Raw genomic sequence first — 22,147 nt, 5'->3', positions numbered from 1 at the left:
ATGAATGTATCAGAGCAATGGTGTGAAACATAAACAGCAACAAGTTAGAATGTCTGCAGTGTTAAGGAGAGAAGATTGAAGGCATTGTTATGGGCGATGTGTAATATATAAATGCCCTTAGCAGAAGGAGAGGCCATGCAGTCTGTTATGTTCACACCTCTCCTTGACTGTGTGCTGATTATTTACACGTCCAACAAAACAATGAGCTACAAGCTAATGCTGAGTCATACCTGGTGACACAGTTTTGATGCGGATTGGATGAGGGCAGGAGTTGAGGACGCCACGGACATCTCCTAATGTCATTCCCAATACCGGTGTTCCCCCAATCTCTAGGATGACATCCCCCACTGTGATTCCACCTCCCGGAGCCGACGTGACAAAAGGAAACTCTCCATAGTCTGCTCCTCCGCCAATGGCGATACCCAGCTCCCCCGACGAGTGCAGCAAGGGGACGAAGCTGTCGTGCACCTTGGAACGCCAGTGCAGCTTCTTCACCGCTGTCTTAGACATGGCAAAGGAGCTGGAGAGGAAAGCAAACAGGATCCAAGGGTGAGCAGAAGGTGTGAGACGGCACAAAAGTGTCAGTTACAAAACAAAATCTCGGGAAATATCCTGTGACTTCAGGCAGAAGGTTGTTTTGCTGTTTAACCTTTTTGAGTTGTCGATGTCTGAGGTCTGGGGAGTCGTGTTCAGATTTAGCAAAGGTCATGAATAATTCCCAGCACAATGGGTGAGGATGTTTTGTCTCTGGGAGCACGGCAGCCTGGAAGTCAGGAACAACACAACACATGGGAACTGTGCCTTTGTTTTATGCAAACACGCTACAGCACAGTGCAAGACTATCCACCCACAAAGAACAGATAGCCATCCTTGATGTTGATTGCACTGGCTGCAGGGCAGGCTGATGTCATGTTTCCAGGTAAACACGCAACATAGGAGTTAGTGCTCATTCCAGCACATCTTCAGTCACATGGGAAAATCTAGTGTGCGTGCAATAAAGGTACGGGTCGTTGATTGAATGCACAAATGTTTCGACAGGTGAGCTAAGAACCTGTAGCTGCAGTGACACTGCAGTACTTCCTGTATGTGATGCATGATGCTTTCCAACAAATATAGATCGTTATAGATTTGTCTGGACAGTGAATAATTACCCCGTTGGTATTCTTCAGGACAGATTCTTCCATTGTTTACTGAATGCGGTTTGCAGCAACATGTTTCCTGGGGAGCAGCTGTGTGTTTGTGTGTGTGGGCTGAGGGTGTAGCTGACATGGTGAAGATTTGTTCGACAGCTGTGATGTCCGGAGACAGCGGACAACGTTCCTCTGACGTCCTGTGTGTGTCACCTTGACACACACAGGACGTCAGAGGTGGGGTAACAGAATCCAAAAGACAAACATGGCGCGTAGATTATACGACAAATGTATCGTTTGACATTTTGGGACATATGATAATTTGCTTTCTTGCCAGGAGTTAGATGAGAAGATTGATGCCACTCTCATGCCTGTCCGTTAAATGTGAAGCTGGAACCATGGGGACCGTTAGCTTAGCTTAGCATAAAGACCGGAAACAAGGAGTTATGTCACAGGACGCTACACCGATGAATTGGCCAGGCCAATATATCACCCATTGCAGATATACTGTAATGGTTTATATGTTGGTCCATATATAACAAGCAACTGAAGTGAAGAAATGCCAAACTAGATCTGAGGTAATTTAGAGACAGTGTCTACATCAAATCTGTTGACCAGAGAGAACAAAGCTATGGGATCAAAAACAAGATATTTAATGTGTATCAGTGAGCTTCCTGCAGGTGGATTTTGCCAGGCTGTATGTTTCACTCCTGCCTTCTCTCTTTATGCTCAGCTAAGTGAACCATCTCCTGGCTGGTTAAGAATGCAAAAAAATCGTATTTTCCCGAATGTCACTTGACTGGTCATTCAACTGGCAGATCTGACAGGGATCCTCTTCGTCCAGCCTCTCTCCTCCTGCTGGACTAAAAGAAGGGGCTCCCTGGTGTTGAGCTGGTTCATCGAGAACCGCAAAACGCACAACTTGCATTTCAGTCCTGTCACTGTTGTTCTAGCACATTTGAACAAAACATGATTACGCCGCCATGTTTCAACCAGAAATGATGCGTATCACTTCATCCTTGCCAAAAAACCTGCCCCCAGTCCCTCTCTCTCTACCCCACTGTGAAACCTTCTGCGTCTACACTGTCGACCTGCAGCCCCAAAGCCGGCCAGCCATCCACCCACACAGACAACACTGAAATAACGCATGGACAGTGTGTTGCCCGAGCTGTAGCTGTTGTCTTTACCCCTTATGTCAACCTTATGGTGGCCCTAGAGGAAAAGCCAGGGGATCATGAAAGAGTAGGATTCATCCTCTGGGAACCATGAATGTCTGCAGATAATTTGAGATATTTCACTCTCAAAGTGGTGGACCGGTGGTTATTGTAATCCCAAGGGCCGCGTTACGAGCGTGGCTAAAAACAGCATATGCATTACTCCAGATGAATTATATACAGCCAACAACATATTAGATATGGAGGACATGGTTTCAAGGATATCTAGCCCTATGAAAAGAATGCTCGATTGAGATTTCTGACCTTTCGGTCAGGAAAGAGCTGACCAACACATATCTTGTTTCACTGACTTCCTCTTCGGCAGCGACCTGCTCAGGATTTCTACAGCCTGCAACTCCGGCCTTCCAGTGTAATTTCCAACCACAGCAATCTGTCAGTGGCAAAACACACATCCTCTTGACTTCGAGGCTATTCTTGGGAGTTTTTTTATTTACTCACAATATTTGTTTGAATCAGAAGGCATAAAGCAAATGCTGAAGGCTATCATGGATCAGTGTGTAGTATAAACAGCTGCTGGTGTTTTTTAGTTCAAAATGTGCCTTTTAGCCCTGAATTACATAAATACTCGCTTGTGGCATCCAGAGAACATTCATTGTTTGTAGTTAATTAACCACAACAATTACATTTTCCTCGAAAAGAGAGACAAACTGTACTTTAAGCTTCATCTCAACAAACTCAACATCCCTTGTTGCACTGTAATAGTACCTAACGGCGCAGCAGTGATAATACTAAAATGACCCCTAAAAAATACCCCGAGCAGCTCATAGTCATGAGCGAAACATCTTCTTCATACAGGACGGACTAAGTAAGCTGTTACTTCAGGTTCGATCTCGAGGGTTTTAATTTATTAAAGTTACACAGATGAGCTTTGCTGTGGAGCTCAACAAGTCAAAGTCAACTCGGAGCAACGAATCAAGGACACGAGGGAATAGCATTTGACATTGGAGTAGAGAGCGTCTCGGAAGACCTTCAGGAGAAAAGGGGCATGGGCAAAACACATCAATTAAGACGAGTGAATAATTGAATTGCTCGGTAGAAAGTAGCTCTGTCAAAGTGAAGAAGAAGAAAACAACAAAAACTTGTCTCGACAGATTTATCCAGCAGGGTGAAGTCAGACGTGCACACACTTCCTTTTCAAACCGTATTTTAACACAACTGCACGACTTTCACCATCATTTCTGCAGCTCGACACCTATTCTAACATCCGGCCGTATCAGTGGCATCAGTGAGGCTTTGTGGGGAAAGCAGTGACTGTCAGCTCTTGTGCTTCTCCCCATGTTCCTGATGTCTATCTAGATGCCGGCCCTCATCCCAATCAAAGCCGTCTCTCAGCTGGTAGCTCGCTCTCTGACATAATCGGCTTTGACCGCAGCGGACTTTGTGAAACTTCTGCAAAGATGGGAAACTTTTCACACAATCAGCTTTTGCCGTGAGATTCTGCTCTAATTCGGCTCTTAGTCTGAACTGTAAGTGCTCATGTCATTGAACAGCTTCTCTGCGCTCCATGAGCAGCGGAGAGAGTCTACGCTCATAAAAGCTTCTGTTGGTTTGACTTGGTGGAGCCATTGTTCCCTCTCTTCTCCGCAATGGCTTTCAGCTCTGAATGAGGTCTACGGTAATTAAATTAGCCGGTTGAATTGGCTCAGCTAGAACGCTCTGTGATTTTATGTCAGCTTATTTGGTATTTTTTGCATGCTCACTGAAAGTTCAGGACAGCGAATAGTTGTCTTTCCGAAATGTGAATTTTGGAGAATATTGATGGACCGACTGTGTGTTTTGTCAGCCAGGATGAGACCAGCATGCCTAATGGCTCCATTTGTTGGTCTCTCTGCAAGTGCAGAGACTCAAGGTACTTTATCGGTCTGTAGAAGCCAGACAAAAGTCAGTATGACTGGTGGTTATTAATAAAGTGACCACATGCGCTGTTACTGCATAAGTAAAGGTAAACTTTAAGAGAGCAATCCTCAGTACAGGAGTCAGTGTGAATGATAGCTTAAAACACGAACAGTGATTTTGTTATTTGCTGATTCATTGATCCACAACCAAAGATTTTGATAATCAAGTAATCATTTGAATCATTCAACAAGGAAAATTAACAAATATGTTTTGCTCATCTTCCTTCTTAATATCATTGTATATAGATATTGATTATTTTCAACTAAACGACAAATTGATAAATAATCGATAATTGAGTAATAATTAGATGCAGAAACATTATTTAACGGGAAAGCATTATACTCGGGCTGATTTCACTACTGATTTGTTCATTTCAAAAAAAGAATCCATTCATCTAAAAAATTTGAGATTGTGAAAAATGACCAAGAATTTTTAAAGCCATATAGGTGACGTCTAGTTTTCTGTCACAAAAGACAAAGAAAACCAGCAAATCCTCCAAACGGAGGAGCTGGAACCAGTGAAAGTGACACATTTCTGTTTAAAAAATGACTGAAATGATGAATTAATTATCAGAATGGTTGCTGATTAATTTTAAATCCAATCTTAACATCATTCAATTTTCACGCATTGCCACCAATGATATCAAAAATTGCATAATGACAATCTCGGAACGTCTGAGTTAGCCCTCGAGCTGCAAAGCAGGTATTTTGTGCCAAGGGGAGGTGAGGAAAACCCAACCCTTAACTTGAACCCATCCAACATATCAAACACATAAGCTCATCTCTTCACTCCAACCTGCCTGAAGCGCACTGCTCCATAGTCTTCTTAAATAACCGGTGACCTGAAATTCATCTGATCGACTAAGACTGGTGGAGGAGCAGGCGTACGGAAATGAGCGTTCTCACTGCTCCGACTTCTCCGTCTTATCTGACATCAGCGGCCTGACCTCTCCCTGTTCTCTGCACGCCATCAATAAATCCACAATCTACTCCAGTGTGTGATTTTGTTAAAGCTGCTCTTGTGTTGACTACACAGGGACTTTTTTTTTTATACTTAAATATTTTATTAAGGTTTTTTTTGTTGCAAAGAAATAATACTAGCAATTCATGCACATGGCAAAAGGCCAGGAGGAAATACATTTAAACAAATAGATAAATTAAACAAAAACAAAAACAACCATGCAGCATGCCAACAACATTGTCCGTCACTCGTGTCAACCATAATTTCAGGATCAGACATCAAAATGATGTGTTGGAAGAGTTCTATACACAGCAATATTTATGTTAAGATCTAGATTTGCAGATGAAGTAGCATCCTGTTTGAAGAGAGTACCTGTCTTCTTAAAAGATAATGAGCTTCAGCAATGAACAGAGTCAAAAAACCCTGTGTGAGGTCAGGGAGGGCAAGTCACCAGCCAAGTTCTTATTCTGACAAATATTTGGTCCATTTTGTCCATCTTGCTATGTATGTCTTTCCTTAATCTCAGTAGGAAAGTCAGTCTTTCCATATCGTGAATTTCTTTCATGATTTCAATCCAATTTTCGACTGAAGGTGGGTCGGTTTGTATAGCCACTGACGAGTAATTGCTTTTTTTGCTGCTACCGTTAATATTTTCAGGAGGTATCTGTCATTTCCTGTTATTCCTTCTGGTAGATCACCCAAATAAAGTGACTTGCATGTGAATAAGATCTGCTGCCCAAGAATATGCTGCATAATTGTCCAAGCGTTTTGTCAGAAGTGGCGGCTTTGAAGGTAAATGGAATAAAACAGGAGAATCAACACAGAGGTTGGTGCTGTAGCCTTATGAAAGAGTGGCTGAAAGCATCATAACAAAATGAAGTATTCATGAGGAAGTGGAGGGGAAGTTCAGTTCACTATGAGCATTTTTGTGAGGTCGCAGTTTGGTAACCTAAGCAGGCCTTTCAAGTGTGTGTGTGTGTGTGTGTGCGTGTGTGTGCGTGTGCGATAGTGCTGATTCAGTAGCGATGGGTGAAGGTGACCCTCGCCTGCTCCTGCTGCCTGTCTCACCACCTGATATTGATCCCAGTGTTGTCCAACTCCGATCAGACTCAAGGATACATGGATTCATTGCCGTCTTGACATTTCAAATATGGCACTGTGTATACTGTAACTCCACAAACTCTCATTGATTAGTTATTGATTTGCCAGCTCAGTCCGAGTCTGAATTGAATGTCGATGTATCGAGGCAGGGACACGGGCTGCGGTGCAAGCATGGGAATGTTGTTGAAATTTCCCATCAGACGGCACATGAACTGTTGAGGACTAAGAATAGTGCAGGCTACAACTGCGGAATCCAAATGCAGTGGCTGGGAGCAAAGGTTTGGACCACAGATGGGAGAATATGCCTGCATAGCCCGGCCCTGTCAAGGGTAAACTGCCTTGCATGCGCACACACACACACACAAATGGACACTTTTGTTTTTATCACACCTTAAGACAGCAGCATTAATATGCGTGATGCCGAAGGACACAGGAGGTACATAAGTAGACAATCAACAACTCCCAGGTGACGTGCATTACTACGACAGGAGGAGAAATGCACCTCGCTTCATCCTGAGAGCGGAGTCGTGTTCATTCTTCGACATGTTCGTCGACATGCGTTTGCACTTACTGGTGGTTCAAACTCGGGCTGAGAAGTAGAATCAAAGGAGGAGAAACGCAGAATAGAAGCACAGGCCTCTGCTGAGTTACAGCGCTGTGCTGAGGGAAAGTAAGCCAGAGCAGCACGAGAGCATGTGTGGACAGTCGAACAGCACACGTCTCTCTTTGCCTTCCAACAAATGAATGATTCATTACAAGAGCATAACCTTGACTGCTCTCCAAATCCAGAGCAAATGCACACTATTAAGTCAGGGTCAAACGTCCATATCTCCAAAACAAGCTCCCTGTATCGAGCAGGGACACACCCTAAATGAACAGCAACAACACACATGCACATGAACAGCTGCAAGGCACACTACACACATGCTTGCACACACACCTGGCCGTGAACTACAAAGTACATTTCGCAAGTCGGTCTATTTCTCAAGGCAAAGTGGGCACAGGTGCAATGAACATGGGCTTGTGTTTGCATGTGATTCAGACAATTTCTGGAGCGTGAGATTGAAAAAGTAAAAACAAACAAACATTTCCAAAAAAAACGACCTCAACAAACTTTTCAAAAATGTAATCATGTCACACTCACACACACACACACACACACACACACACACACACACACACACACACACACACACACACACACACACACACACACACCTGCTGTTACAGGAGGTGAAGTTAATGTCAAAAGGATTCTTATCTGCCACCATCATCACAAACCCACATTGTTCTTACACACACACACCGACTATAGTTTACATGCACACACACTCTTTCACCCACACCCTCTAGCTCTCTCTCTCTCTCTCTCTCTCTCTCACACACACACACGCACACACACACACACTTGGATTACACACAACAGATTCTCATATTTCTCATAAATAGGGAAAATACTGACCTGCCTTGGCGCTGACACACACACATTATTTTCAAGCAGTTCAGCCTTTCAAAGAGGATCCGTTTGAACGCGTCTATATACATCGACCCGACTGAGGTTAAATAATAGGACTTAAATAAATACGAGATGTTTACAGCAGCAGCAGCAGCAGCAGCTGGTGTGTGATTAAAAAATAAAAAAGCAGTGTGGGAATGCAGTGATGTGGTACCACCGTATCCCAGAGAAAGTCAGGGGCGATGTGCGCGGCTGACGGGATATTTGGACAGTGATGCTCTGAGAGCCGTGGTGATCTTGTAGAGAGAGAGAGAGAGAGGAGAGAGGAGAGAGAACGAGGAGAGAGAGAGGGAAAAATACTCACACACACACGGGCAAATCTGACAGCGGCGGCTTACAAATGTAGCAGCTGCTGCATGCTATTGGCATAAACAACGTGGAGGATGGATACATGTCATGGAGGAAAGCGTGCTGGTTAACTTGTTGTAAAGTCTATCGGACAATATAAGTGCTGGACTTTCTTACCTTTCATGTTCGCTTTTCTCCTCCTTTAATCCATCCTGCTAGTCCTCGTTCGGCAGATCGTGCAGGTTAAATAATTACCGATACATGTTTTAATTCTATTGCAGCGATCCGGAAAGAAAAAAAACGTTGCTCCTGTCCGATTGACCAGGTAGAGGTGTCATTGAACTGCAGGCGCGGGGCTCTCAGGGCGCGGAGCGTCAATTGTCGGACATCAGATTGGATTAGAAGAAGGCAGGTAGCACGTGCGCTCAGGTTGGTGGTCTTGCTTCCAAAAAGGGCACTTTTGAAGGAAAGAAACAACGGTAAAAGGCAAATGAGAAGGTTATCTTGGGAAGTTAAGGAGCCCAGAGGGGAGGGAATAAAAATAGGTAAAAGTACCGCCCCTTTATTGTTCTCACACGGTGTACCTGCATCAGCAGCATCACTTTTCGCTTACGAGTTACAACAAGGCCTTAAAGGCGTGAGAACCAGATTAAAAACCGTTTGAATATGTATTTGTTATTATGCTGTTATGGCGAGTGCCCCTTGGTCAAAGTCACAAATCTTCCATTTTAAAGGCTGCGAGTTTTAGTTTAGATACAACTTTAATGAGCATCGGACCCAGCCCTAACTCATCAATAATTCTTATTTTTCAAAAACAGAATCGGGATTGATTAAAAAATAAGAAATTAGGCCCATGAAATAATGCAAAATGTCAAAAAAGAAATGAACAAAATGTACAGCAGACAACATTCTGCAACAAATGTAAAATGATCACAAAATACATATTATTCATATCATATTGAATTTACTGTTTTGACAATTCAGTCCACAAAATGTAATTTCATTGTATAACGTATATCGATACATATATGTCAAAAAAGTATTTTGATATTTTAGCTAACCGTATTACTTTCCTGTCTAGCGTTCTCTCTTACCTGAGGATTATTATCAATTTTTTTGTCAAATCCACAGGAGTGTGAGTTGAACTAGCAGGTCGCTGTACCTTTAATTTTGATGCATGGCGGGAATTGAAGTATTACTCCAACACCGAAAGACAACAAATCCAACTAAACAAAACTACAACTACCAGAACTCCTTTCTCTTATGTGTATGTGGTCACAAACAATGATGGCGTCGAACGGGGAAGATGCGGGGTCCCCTAAATCGGCTCCTTCTGGGGACCAGGAAGAGAGAAAACCTGCGGCGGTGTCGTTTGGTTTTACTAAAACAGTTAGCAAATTCAAACCTTCGACTGGCGACGCCGGGTTAAAGAAAGATGACAGAGATTATCTGACCGGAATTGACAGAAGAGAATTGCAAAGGTAGGCTTCGTATGCTAATGCTAACTAGCATACTGGTTATCATTTAACGTCATTTAACGTTAAATACATTAGCATTAGCGTAACAGCTAACTTTCACTTTCCCATTCTGCTAGCTAACAGTTAAATTATCAGACTTTGCTGGAAAATGTGACGTAGATTTAAACGTTAGACAGCAAGTAAATCTTGTTTTGAAGCGGCCCTGACTGCTAACAGTTAGCTAACCTCGCTAACGTCACTCTGTGCTGCAGTTCAAAACCATCCGAGAAGCCCAAAGAGCTCATCATCCCTCTGATCCAGAAGAACCGCTGGCACAGAGCGGACCGAGCGGTCCAGGGCGAGGCGAGTGGAGGCAAAACACAGAAACCAACCGAAGACAATGACTCTGTGGAGTCCCAGGCTGTCAAGGAGCTCATTGAAGGTACGTACAGTTAACTAGAATATACATGTTAGTGTGTTTGTTTGGAAGACCGAGGTTATCTCAACCCCTCATACACAGCTCCTTATACATCTCTATTTCCGGTTTGTAGACTCACGGAGGCAGCTTGAGCAGTGGCAAAACGGCCCCCAGTCAGAAATCAACCCCAACCTCGCCATCCCATTGTTGATGCAAAACAAGGTGCCTGACGGCTTTGAGGATGGAGACCGTGTAAAGGTGGATCTACGACCTGAATCTGTAAGTATGGACACCAACTGTGTGACAGAAACACAATCTAATCTGAAGCAGAGGTGCACAACAAAGAATGTGTGCTTCTTGTTATTCCCAGGGCTTGTTTTCTAGTACCCTGTTTAAAGACAAGTGTTGGAAACAGCAATTGGACAGTTTTCTTATTTGCGTCTTTGTTATTCCCGTATAATCACATCAGGATCTTTCCATTGCAACTATAGTGGAGTCTGGGAGCACAAAACCATGTCGTGTATTTTAATATATGCAGTATTTGTTAAGTGCTAGGTGAAATACAATCAAGTCATAGAAAGTACCCCCCAACAGCAGAGAAATTTAAAGAGGTGAGGGAGATTGGATGATTTAACAGATTAATACATTTAATTAAGTGTTGAATCAATTATTGTACATACACCTGGGAGTTTCCTTTGTACTTTCATTTGAGTAAGCTTTCTACTGTTTGCAGCTAGGGTTTGCATAATGGTTGTTTGAGGAGGAAATGACTCGTATGCCCTTAGTTAATTGTTAATTTCTTCTGGTATCGGATGTGAAGATCACAATATAATCACAATATAATCTGCTAAAGAGGCATTTCAGTGAGCATAGAAAAACGCTTGACAGTACAAAAAACATTTGGTAGACTGGCTACTTTGATTCCGATTGAAATTTGAGTATGTGAAAGTGCTGACGGTCTGAGTGAAATAGCGTAACCCCCCTGTGTGCATACACAGTGGTGCGGCTAACTTTGTCAGTACAGTAACGCTTGGGTGGTAGACAGGCGTCAACATTCTCCCCAGAGACACGCAGGCAACCAATCGGATGTCTCTTCTTTCCGTCGGAGGCCTCCGCGCGTCTCGTCACTGTCGTCCCGTATCTGCTCTCGATCGCTGCAGATGTGACTGTCAGAACATGAGAGTCGGGGGGGTGAAACGCACTCGCTGCGCCCTGGAGCTCATTGTAATGTAGCCACACTCCCAGCTTCCCTCAGAGGAAAGCCGTCTGTGGAGGCAGAGATGAAGCAGGGCCAAACTCTCTGATGAGGGCTGCTGCCTGGCGACTTCAGTCACCGAGTCTTGACAGCCCGGAGCCAAAAGGCTGAGTAAGACTGGCATTCAAAACTGCTTCTCTGTCAGTCGCCATGACAAGCTTTTTGTGTTTCAGAATCCAAAGATTACATAAGCACTTCATTTAGCTCTGATACACATATTAAATGCAGACTGTGGTGTCTGTATTTCTTTTCTCGGGTTGTTTGAGCTTTTAACGAGTGTCTCGCTGTGTGTGTTGGTCAGTCGACAGAGGCGGACTATGAGAGCATTCCTGTTGAGGCTTATGGAATCGCTATGCTAAAAGGGATGGGCTGGAATAAAGAGGAAGGCATTGGACGCACCTTTAAACAGTGAGTAATTACTCTACCGTTATCTCAACTAATTTAACATTATGCTTAACTTGCACCACACAAATATGGGCTGTAACAATAGATCATTGACCGACAATAGAACAATTGGCAGCAATTCTGATGCTAAATTGCTTGTATCGTTCAATCAAGCAAATATGCTAACCGGAGTATATTTCATATACTAACAATTAGTCATATAACAATGAATCAATATTAGGGGTGTAACGGTTCACAAAATTCACGGTTGGGTTCGGTACGATACAGTGGAGCCACGGTTCGGTACGTTTCAGTACAGTAGAAAACTATAAATGCCAGAGAAATGTACTTTATTTTAAAATATATTTATTCATTACAACTAACATCATGAAGTTATTCTTTGACTTTGAACAATGATGGAACTATACCTGAGTGACCCATCTTCTGGGGTGTCTTCTTAGCAACACATAAGCATAAAAAACAGAAACTGCTCCTTAATGTTATGTAGTATTGTTACTTACATCTTGCTTACATCTTGTATTGTTACTTACATCTTGCAAAAGAGATTTTTAATCTCAATGGGACTACCTGGTTAAATAAAGTATTTTATTTTTTTTATTCAAACGTATTGTTCGGTTCGTCATGCGTACCGAACCGTGAGCCTCGTACCGAACGGTTCAATACGAATACGCGTATTGTTACACCCCTAATCAATATCAATCAACAGACGAATCTAAAATGATCGTTGAGATGAATACTGATCCAGACATTGACTGTATTTCCACTGTGAATATCAGATATTATTTAAACGAGTGAAATCTGAATGTTTCTGCGCATTAACCTGCAATAATTTTGTAGACTGTAATTGTATAAAAACACTAATTACAGGAAATTACTGTTTTTTTTTATGAGGAGAAGCAATTGATAGGATCACACTTATCTCTGTACTCGAGTAGCCTCATCTTCAAATACAAGAGACGAGCTGTGTGCACCTCCAGCCTCTTTGACATCCTGCACATGTCCATCGCTTTCATTCTGTCATTTCCCGTCTACTCAGACACGTGACGCCGATCGAGCACCAGCTCCGTCCAAGGGGTTTGGGTCTCGGAGCTGATCGTTCAGCGATAAAGGACCTGGAGCCCTCCAGACACAAGCGCCCCCCCAAGCCAGGCGATGAGAGAGAGAAGGAGGAGGAACTAGTGATGGGTCCAGGCGGCTTTGTGCTGGTGGAGTCGGGGGCACATAAAGAGCTGTATGGCAAGGTAGCGTCGATCTGAAATGTGTTTGCGTCCATATTCAAGGAGTCGTACAACTACCTGTTTTATTGCTTTGTATTATTTTCTCTGAATAAGTTGTCAAAATGTTCATTCGTGTGCTGCAGATTGAAGGCGTCGATGCAGACAACGCTCGAGTTGTGGTGAAGCTGGCCATCGGCGGCAGGTCTGCGACAATCAGCCAGCATGCTATCAAACTGGTCGGACGCAAAGAATACGACAAAAACTGCAAAGACCTCAGTGAGTAACTCTCTACAAAGGAATGAGTTTAACATTCATGGAAAATGATCTGGATGCGGATAGACTTGGTTTTGTGTTCCTGTGAGACGAAGTAGATTAGATTTCCAAAAATCAGTTTGCCCACTTTTCATTCTAAACAATAATATGTAATGCCAGTAGCAATATGATAGTTTAATTGAACAGAATTTTCAGTATTCTAAGCTGTTGAGAATATAAACATAACTACGCAGAATCACTCACAATACTGCAGTGTCTCTGTTTGCCACGTTTAACTTAACGCCGTGCTAACCAGTTTCCCCCCCCCCCCCCCCCCCCATTAACCAGGTCGCCTCGGTAAAGCCCACAAGGAGAAGGAGAAGGAGAAGGAGGAGCAACAGAGACGGGAGGAGAAGGAGAGACAGAGTAATTGTGAGGCAAAACGCAAGTCTTCAGAGAGAGGAAAGGACGAGAGGAAGAGGAAACACAGAGAATCGAGTCAAGACAGGTACCCTTCCATACAACCATATGCTTTTCATGTTGCTTATGGAGAAAGATTTAACACACTGCACTATTTCTCATTTGTCGGTTAATTTGTCAATGTTTTCTTTTTTGGGTAAATATACTGAAATGAGTTTCTTCTTTCCACCTTAGAGAGAAGCCCCCGGTGAAAGAGGCCCGGCGACCACCGGCTCCCCCCTCCTGGCTCCAGAGGGACCTGAAAGTTCGCTTCATAGACAAAGCTTTCAAAGGGGGAAGGTACTACAACGCGAAGGTACTGAAGCGCCACCTACATACTGCGTGGTCTATTTATTTAGCTGCAGTGTTTGAATAAATATAGTTGTCAACATCGGTCTTGTTTTCTTGTAGATGTGTGTGGAGGATGTCCTGAGTCCGACTATCTGTGTGTGTAGAACTGAGGGGGGAAGACTGTTGGACGGTGAGTCATTAATGTCATCTCAGTCTCTTTGTCAGTTTATCAGTTCCTTATTGGCTATGATTTAGCAAATACATTAGTGACATTTAATATCTGCCGCTCCAGTAACTGTTATAAACCCACGGTTTCTTATTTCGATGGCAGATGTGAAGCAGGACATGCTGGAAACCATTATTCCTAAAAGTGATGGCGAATCTATAATGGTTGTACTGGGCGAGCACAGAGGACAGGTAAGCAAAGGATCGTGGTTCCTGCGTATACGTGCGCTGGTTTGTGCCGTTACTAATCAGTGTGCGGTTGTGTGTTCAGGTCGGCCGTATCCTCCAGCGGGACAAGAACAAGTGCCGGGCGATGGTCCAGCTCGACCGACACGACGAGAAAGTGTTCCCTCTGGATTACGACACCATTTGTCAGTATGTCGGAGCAGCAGACAACTGATTCAAACGTTCCCCGCCCTTCATCCCACGTGGAATGATGTTTTTGTGATATTCAAAAATAATGGATTTTAAAGCATCGCTATTTTGTAATAAAACGTTGTCAAGAATTGTATTTGTACAGATATTATTACAAGATCTGCCACCAACCCACGAAGGAAAGTTGCAACGAGTCTTTATCACAGTAATCTTTAAGTTTATTAGCAAATAAAGTCCACTAATGGCCTTTAACAACAACACGGTCAATCTTTAGGTCATATAAAAAAGTATTTACAACATTTCTACATGTTTGACAAGAGAATAAAAGCACCGCTGGTGTAGGCGCTCAATTTCTGACATTTACACGTTTCAGAATGAAAACCTAAGAGGTGTCAGTCTGTAACGGCAAAGGGAAGACAAACTGTACAACTGTGTCTTTGTTAGTTGTTTCCTGGGAGCCTGGCTTACTCCTTGGGTATTTGGTTCGCTGCGTTAGCCCGAAGCACGGCCCCTGGACTGGGGTAGGGCCGCTGCTGGAACAGGGGCCCCGCCGCTGTGGTGTCTGCACCCGTCTTCGCTTCATTGCGCTTGGGCAGGCCCGTCGACCACGTGCCCCTGTAAACATAATGACAATTGATTTAATAGTTTGTTTTTATACACTCTGCATTTAAAGGGGTATTCTACCAAATGTACACATCAAAATCTGTTCACTGGGCATGTTTAGTACTTGGACTGTGTGTCTTATGTGGCCGTTCAGGGAAGATCTAATTAAAAGATGCATTAAATTGCATTGTGGGAATTGAAGGATCCAGAGTTTTGGCGAGTTAATATTTCGGCCTCTGATGCTTTTATTTTGTTCCGTCTTTTGTCTCCTAACTGTGGAACTGCAATACCAAATGTCTGCAGTGCTCCTTTAAAGAAAGGAACCAAGAGCTTGTTCCATCATCATGACTGTTAATACTGTACCTCGGGGCATCAGAATAAGCACTTGGATCCATGGGGTCCATCTCATCCTCTTTTCTCCCTGTAAGGAAAATAAATATGTATCATCCATTCATGTAAAAGAACATCATTATTTTGTGAATGTATGTATTGTGTATGCATGATGCAGATGTAAACATTACCTCTTTTGTTCTTACTGTACGGCGCTGGGTCCTCCCTCCTCGGCTTTCTTCTCTCTCGTTCCCTCCCTTCATCCCTCTCTCTCTCGCGCTCTCTCTCCCGTTCCTTCTCCCTTTCCTTTTCCCGCTCTTTTTCTCTTTCCCGCTCCCGCTCTCTTTCCAACTTCTCAAACGGCCTCTCAATAATTCTTTCGTCTCCTCCCTCAGCTGAACGATACAAGCAAAATAAAGGCAACAGTCACAAAAAAAACCCACACAAACGAACTGCAATATCTGATTATTTGACAAACGGCGATCAGACCTGCAATGATTTGTTAGTCGTACACGAGTAGTACATGCAAACAGATTTCCATAGTGATACGATTGCAGTGCCGATCATCAAAATGTGCCGTGTCAGTGTTCAGTTACAGAGGCTCTAAGATGCCATACCTCTAATCTTCTTGGCAGGTTTTGTTACCACTGCAGTTGGGTCATTTGGGGACAGCCAGGCCACCAATTCTGTCTCCACATTCCAGTAATAAGGAAGACCACTGATTCACGGAAAAAGAAAATCAATAATTATGGTTAAATAATATTCTTAAGAAATTGATTCATTGAATGTATTTGATGTGATGACATTATGACAAAATTATCAAATATGTTTTAAAACTCAGCTCTTAATTAAATGTTTATTGTGGGTAATGTTCATCCAATTCCAGCAGTTTTTATTATTACTAATATATAAAACTTTGTATGTTTATCTTCATCAACATTTGAACAAAATCATCTGGATTTACTGACCACAAACATACAGATCCATTGTGACCTTCTTAAATAAATGACGTCAGTGCCAGAATAACATTCCTGTGTACTCTGTTGAATATATTGTAGAACTGCTTACGTACCAGGCAGTGTCAAACACTTTATACCAGTTTGGGGGAAGACTCTCCACTCTCGTAGCTTCATAATCCACGTTGTTGTCATCGTAATCTTCAGCAATAATCTCCTCATCTGCCTCTGGATGAATCGAAGGAGAAAAGTTGTTACATGAAATGTCTGAATGCTGTGAACTCAGGGTTTTCTTCTTCAATGTTTATTACTACCTTGGTCTGACGGTTTAACAATCCCTCTCTTGGCCAAGCGGGCCAGCAGTGCCACGGGTAGAGGCATCCTGCAACAGAGAGAAGGGAGGATTAACTCAAGATGATGACGACGACGACGACGACGACGACGACGATGATAAAACAAGAAGGCAAACCATCTTCCACAAACTTCAGCAACTGGAAGTAGGGACGCAAAGATAATGGCCTCCGTTCACAAGAATTATACTTCCCCCAAGCACTGAAATCAATAAGTAGTCGATCATGATGATGATTGACTTTCCAGCTAAGCACTGTTTTATTATGTTCTTAAATACATGTATTGTTCCCTGTAGCTGTCTTAGCTTACCTGACTTTTATGCATGTACAATACAATGGTGGAACAATAGAGTGAATCCAACTCAAAATTATAAATATATGTATAGTTTTTTGTTTGCATCTATGACTTGTGTGGCAGTAAATTTAATATATTTAGGTTTTGGACTGTTTGTTAGGGAAACCAAGCAATAAGATGAGAAATGATTGGGCCTTTTAGACATTTACATACCAAACAATTATTCAAAAAAATAAAATAGATTTACCAGATTTATCAATAAATAAAATATTGATTAGTTGCAGCCCTAAACCTAAATTAAGTATCCAGCTGAAATCGACCAATACTGATTGTATGCGTGCGCGCACACACACACACACATCTGTGCACCTCCAGATGTGCAAAGAGTTTATAAGAATGTATTTTACCACAGTGGCGGTGTAGATAGCTTCAAATCTTTGAGTGACATTTTGCAACACATGAATATAAATGTGTACGTTACTATATAGTACTTCTATGTTGTTAATGTGAATTATTTTCTTTTGTATTTAGTGTACTTTTGGACGTACAATTTAAGGACTTTAAGAATAAAGTATTGGAGCTTTAGTTTACATTTGTAAAGTGCGATTCATGGTGTTGTGCTGTGATTGGAAGGCGTCATTATCTTTTAAATCACAAATGTAAACACAAGAATGTAAGAAACTGGATGCTCGGTATTAAAGCCTGAAATGGTAAATGAATGCTATTCTGAGGTGTGTACTTCATGCCCCACATGGGCGACCTCAGTCAAAAAATATTGGACATGACAACACTGTAATAAAACAACACACAGATGCCACAAAGCCAGTATCACCCAACATCATTGTTGCTGTGACTCTCCTGAAGTTATCCTGCGATAAAAGGGACTGTCCCTGGATCAGAGAAGTCTTCATCAGTCATTACAGCACATGAGGTCATTAACTACTGTGGCTCCCGGTGAAACGTCAGCTAGTGTTGCTACCTTTAGCTGCTCGGGTTCGGACAAGATCTTCTATAAAATATAAAAGAGACATTCTGCATTTTAAAATAAACCTCCCGATGCACGACAAAACATTTATTTCCATAAAAGAAGTGCACCCCCCCACGCTCGGAGACTCCAGTGGGAGCAATTGAATGATTCAATATCAAAGAAACGCACACACGTGTGCATATAAATACCCCCGAAACCACACCAACACTAAAACGTTCACTTACAAACAGAACTGAATGAATTAAAATAGATTTATACCTTTCGCTTTTAACACAATCGCCTCTCTGATCTTCGAGGAAACACGACTTCCCACAACAGCACACAATGCGCGCACAATGATGACGTGGCACCGCTCTATTGACGACAACAAACATGGAGGAATATGCCCGTGAACCTTGGTGAGATTAGTTTTTATGAACATTTCCTTTGTCGCTGTGTATTCAAAAGTGTTGACCTCGGACACAGCTTTGTTTGTTTTTTATTGTCATGTTCGAGTTGTTGTGAGAGTGAACGGAGAGAGTGTGTGCGCGTTACGGGCGAGCTTAGTGGAGGCTCAGGGGTATAAAGAGATGAAGATGTGTTCAGGGACACACAGCAAACTGGCGTGAGCTGCTGCTACCTCTCACATTAATGTGCCTTTTATGAGTGGCAGCTGAAGGTGTGGCTGGTAGGTAAATATTACTTGCATATGCACGGGGTCTTGAGCCACAATACCTGGCTGTGAATGTTCAAACTAATTGTTCGAACTTATAATATATTATAAGATAATGTCCAGAGTGGAAGCTGTATGCTGCAGCAAAAGGACAGAAATAGGCAGATAAAGTAAAAAAAAAACTAAATATATAAAAATCGTACAATATTTAAATTATTTTGTGCATATTAGGCTACAGTTGTACAATAATATACATTTAACTCCCAGTGTAGGACTGCAATTAACAACTATTCTTATCGTTTTATGTGCCCATAAAATGTCAGCAAATACTAAAGAATATCTCTGCTGATAAACGATCAAAGCAAGTGATCAATTGTTTAAATTGTTGTATATTATTTTTCTGTTCCATTAATCAGCTAACTATTTCAGCATAAGTATGATGGTGACACAAAAGGTTGTGATAGGGCAGCTTCAGTTACATCTGGATAAAGCTGCTCAAATTCGTGACAAAATCATTGCAGTAGCACATTGTGAATTATGTTGGTACCAATTTTCTCTCCACTATTTTGAATGGCGGGTCTATGTGGTTCCACAAATAGCTTTGCAGTGCTGAAAATGCACACATTACGTTACAAATCCTCTGTTTAGTTTTTGACATCACGTACTTTATCCTGTCTTAACATTTTCTTCCTGCAGTCCCTGGAGAATAGTGGATGACTGTGGAGGGGCTTTCACCATGGCTGCAATTGGGGGAGGGGTGTTCCAGGCGATCAAGGCCTTTCGCTTTCGCTTCTTTTCTAACCATGAATTGTTTAATTTATTGGAGCTCTTGGAGTCTTAATTAATATGTGTATGGCACATGCTTAAATATTATCACTCCCTGTGTATATAAATGATTTACCTGCAAAAGAGTTTGTTTATTTTTTGTAGCCAGAGCCCAGTTGTAACATTTACTTTGCCTAAAACTAAAATCAAACATGAAACTGGCTTGTTTTCTTTGGTGGTTTTCAGGTAGCTTTGCTGCATGGGGAGGGCTCTTCTCCACAATCGACTGTGGGTTAGTTCGCTTGAGAGGGAAAGAGGATCCTTGGAACTCTATAACAAGCGGTGCACTTACTGGGGCCATCCTGGCAGCACGCAGTAAGAGGAGGCCCATTTATCACAATGACCTGACCCCATCAAATTAAGTGTGATTTCATAAATTCTGTGTTTTTCGCCAGGTGGGCCGTTAACTATGATGGGCTCTGCCATGATGGGGGGGATTCTGCTCGCTCTCATTGAGGGTTTTGGGATCCTCCTAACCAGATATACACCACAGCAGTTTCAGAACCGTAAGGGAAGCTGATCGAGTTTTGCTAATTATATTTTAAGCGGCTGTTCTCAACATTTATATCTTAAGAAAAAGGCCTCTTTAAACACTGCCACAGAAACCTGAGAAAATCTACATATATTTTTAAATGTCCTTCTCGTTTTCTTCAGCTATTCCATTTGCAGAAGACCCCGGTCAGTTGCCTCGAAAGGATGGAGGTCAGCAGCAGCATCAGGGGACAAAAGGGCAGTTTCAGTAGAGCAACCAGGACTGACCAGAGAGTAGGGAGGACACCGGACATTACAGCAGGTATCAGGAGGACCAGGATGTGGAGATACTGGTCTCTACAGCGGTGTCAAGAGTATGTACTTATACCTCAGGGGCAAAATACTGTGAGTTTATTCATTTTGTGTATTTGTTTATTCATGAGTTGAATGTTTGTGACAAACGTCATGCTTGCAACTCCAGCATCGCATGCAACATGTTCTGTACTCTTCACTGTGATGGGTTGAATATGCAATTCTGAAATGTGTTTATGAATCAATTTGATTATTTAACATTTAGGCAACAGATGTATATTAAAGGAATAGTTTGACATTCTGTGAATTACGATTATTTGCCACTATTTTGTCACTTTGAGTCTTTGTTGAGTATTTATTATCTTAACGAGACGGATGAGCACAAAGCGGGAAAAATATGGACGAGTTCCCTAAAAATGATGCCTTGAAATGCACCCCATAGGCACTTTGATCACTGCATTACCCATCAAGCAACCAAGCACTTTTTAAAGTCCATCTCTCTGTTTTCCTAAAATCGTAGCATCTGCCACAGGATTGAGATGGTGCAATGTGATTCTGTGTGTTTTACAGTCGAACTATTTGTGGAAAGAATGTTTAATTCATGTATTGTCTTGATATATTCATCTTGCAAAAGGAGAAAAACAAACAAACAATAAAGGCATCAAATGTCCTTTAATATACTGGTGTTATTCTGTCACGTGACCATCGCTTTGGAAAGCCTAAAATGATGCAGTAATGTGAGATATTAACCGGTGACATTAAAACATGACTTGCACCTGGGCTCAAGATCAGTGTCTCTCCATTTCCTGTGAATGAACGCCCCCTGTGGCCTCTCAGCTGGTACTGCACCCACCGGCTGCTTCTGTCCAAGGTCCTGAAATACTCTTTTTAACTTGCAATAGTGAGCCCAACCTAATATTTCCACATATACTTTAAAAAAAAATATATATTCCCCTGTGCGGTTTAACTACATCTTTGCAACAAAGCCCCGTGAAGCCACAGAGTATCTCCCGACTCTACCTCCACCTTCCCCTGGAAATCCTTTTAAACGGCTCAACTAGTTTAATCCTGCCAGCTGACCACCGCGGCTGTGGGGACGCGTTTGTTTTAATATTCCCTCACCGTTATGTGCCTGCGTGGACAAAAGTAATTGCGTTTATTTTATTTACACGCGTAAGAAATAAGCAGAACTCGACTTTTATCAGATTTCCAGGCTACAAGCAGGCGGTGAGCAGGATGGCCTGTAGCCTCTCAGCTGCAACCTCGTGCTGCGGGCGGATATGAAATGACAGGCGGCAGATGGTTCTTTTTTTTTTTTGGTACCCCTAGAAGATTCTCTCTGTGGGGGCCAACATTCATATCTGTGATCCAGTACGCATCGCATATCCCATGAGGAGTTGATGGTGGGCCTTCTGAAGTGATCTCGTGGTGTTAAAGTGCGGACATGGAGGCAAAGAAAGGTAGGTACTCCCCGCAATACCTCCGAGGGTTTGTTTGCACAGAGTTGTAAGAATGTCCTACGATTTAAATCAAAGCATGCATCCTTTAACAATAATTAGACAACAGGCATCACATATTTCCACACTGAGCGCGTTTGTTTTTAGTCATCTGCTCATATTTGTGGCTCCTCTAGTTTTTTCAAGGGAGAGATAATAAATGTACCTGCAGGCTTATGCTTTGTGCAGGACCTCGTCAGCAGGTGATCACGGGCCTGCTAGGGGATAGTGCTGGGCTGAGTGCCATACTTCCGCTGAAGAAGTAGGTCACACCTGGTCATACAGTATGAGGCCTTCGGGACAGCATACCTGTCTGTTGCTACAGCCAACATGAAGTCCTTCATTAATTGTCTTTCATAATACACTGATATTACTGCATGGTGTGAGCA

At 42.5% G+C, this 22,147-nt stretch overlaps 3 protein-coding genes and 1 pseudogene across 4 annotated transcripts in view; 2 read left to right on the top strand and 2 right to left on the bottom strand.

The window, feature by feature from the left end:
• magixb (MAGI family member, X-linked b) overlaps positions 1-7,867 on the bottom strand; it is a gene marked incomplete at its 5' end in the record, with an annotated part of 31,256 nt that extends 23,389 nt beyond the window's left edge. The window contains 2 exons of the mRNA XM_079274210.1: positions 231-520; positions 7,785-7,867. Coding sequence (XP_079130336.1) covers positions 231-520; positions 7,785-7,867 — 373 coding nt within the window. The remainder of the gene's footprint in view (positions 1-230; positions 521-7,784) is intronic.
• Positions 7,868-9,382: 1,515 nt separating this feature from the next.
• Positions 9,383-14,523, top strand: gpkow (G patch domain and KOW motifs). Its single transcript, XM_079273545.1, has 11 exons — positions 9,383-9,607; positions 9,856-10,025; positions 10,135-10,280; positions 11,558-11,664; positions 12,698-12,902; positions 13,022-13,154; positions 13,479-13,638; positions 13,785-13,905; positions 14,001-14,070; positions 14,212-14,297; positions 14,377-14,523. The coding sequence occupies exons 1-11, from the start codon at positions 9,390-9,392 to the stop codon at positions 14,503-14,505; spliced, it is 1,545 nt and encodes a 514-aa protein (XP_079129671.1). The 5' UTR covers positions 9,383-9,389; the 3' UTR covers positions 14,506-14,523.
• A 410-nt stretch (positions 14,524-14,933) lies between these two features.
• Positions 14,934-18,340, bottom strand: pqbp1 (polyglutamine binding protein 1). The gene is made up of 7 exons (XM_079273546.1): positions 18,261-18,340; positions 16,684-16,751; positions 16,486-16,597; positions 16,031-16,131; positions 15,605-15,808; positions 15,447-15,504; positions 14,934-15,095 (listed from the first exon to the last, which is right to left on the bottom strand). Exons 2-7 carry the CDS (start codon positions 16,748-16,750, stop codon positions 14,945-14,947), a joined length of 693 nt encoding a protein of 230 aa, XP_079129672.1. The 5' UTR covers position 16,751; positions 18,261-18,340; the 3' UTR covers positions 14,934-14,944.
• Positions 18,341-18,365: 25 nt separating this feature from the next.
• LOC306780971 (mitochondrial import inner membrane translocase subunit Tim17-B-like) lies at positions 18,366-20,431 on the top strand (annotated as a pseudogene). Its single transcript, XR_013773161.1, has 5 exons — positions 18,366-18,400; positions 19,351-19,504; positions 19,666-19,794; positions 19,875-19,985; positions 20,134-20,431. The product of XR_013773161.1 is annotated as a mitochondrial import inner membrane translocase subunit Tim17-B-like (transcript).
• Positions 20,432-22,147: the final 1,716 nt, after the last annotated feature.

Source organism: Melanostigma gelatinosum (assembly GCF_949748355.1).
Source record: "Melanostigma gelatinosum genome assembly, chromosome: 8".
Taxonomy (NCBI): Eukaryota; Metazoa; Chordata; class Actinopteri; order Perciformes; family Zoarcidae; genus Melanostigma; species Melanostigma gelatinosum.
This window is presented reverse-complemented; position numbering and strand designations above follow the sequence as displayed.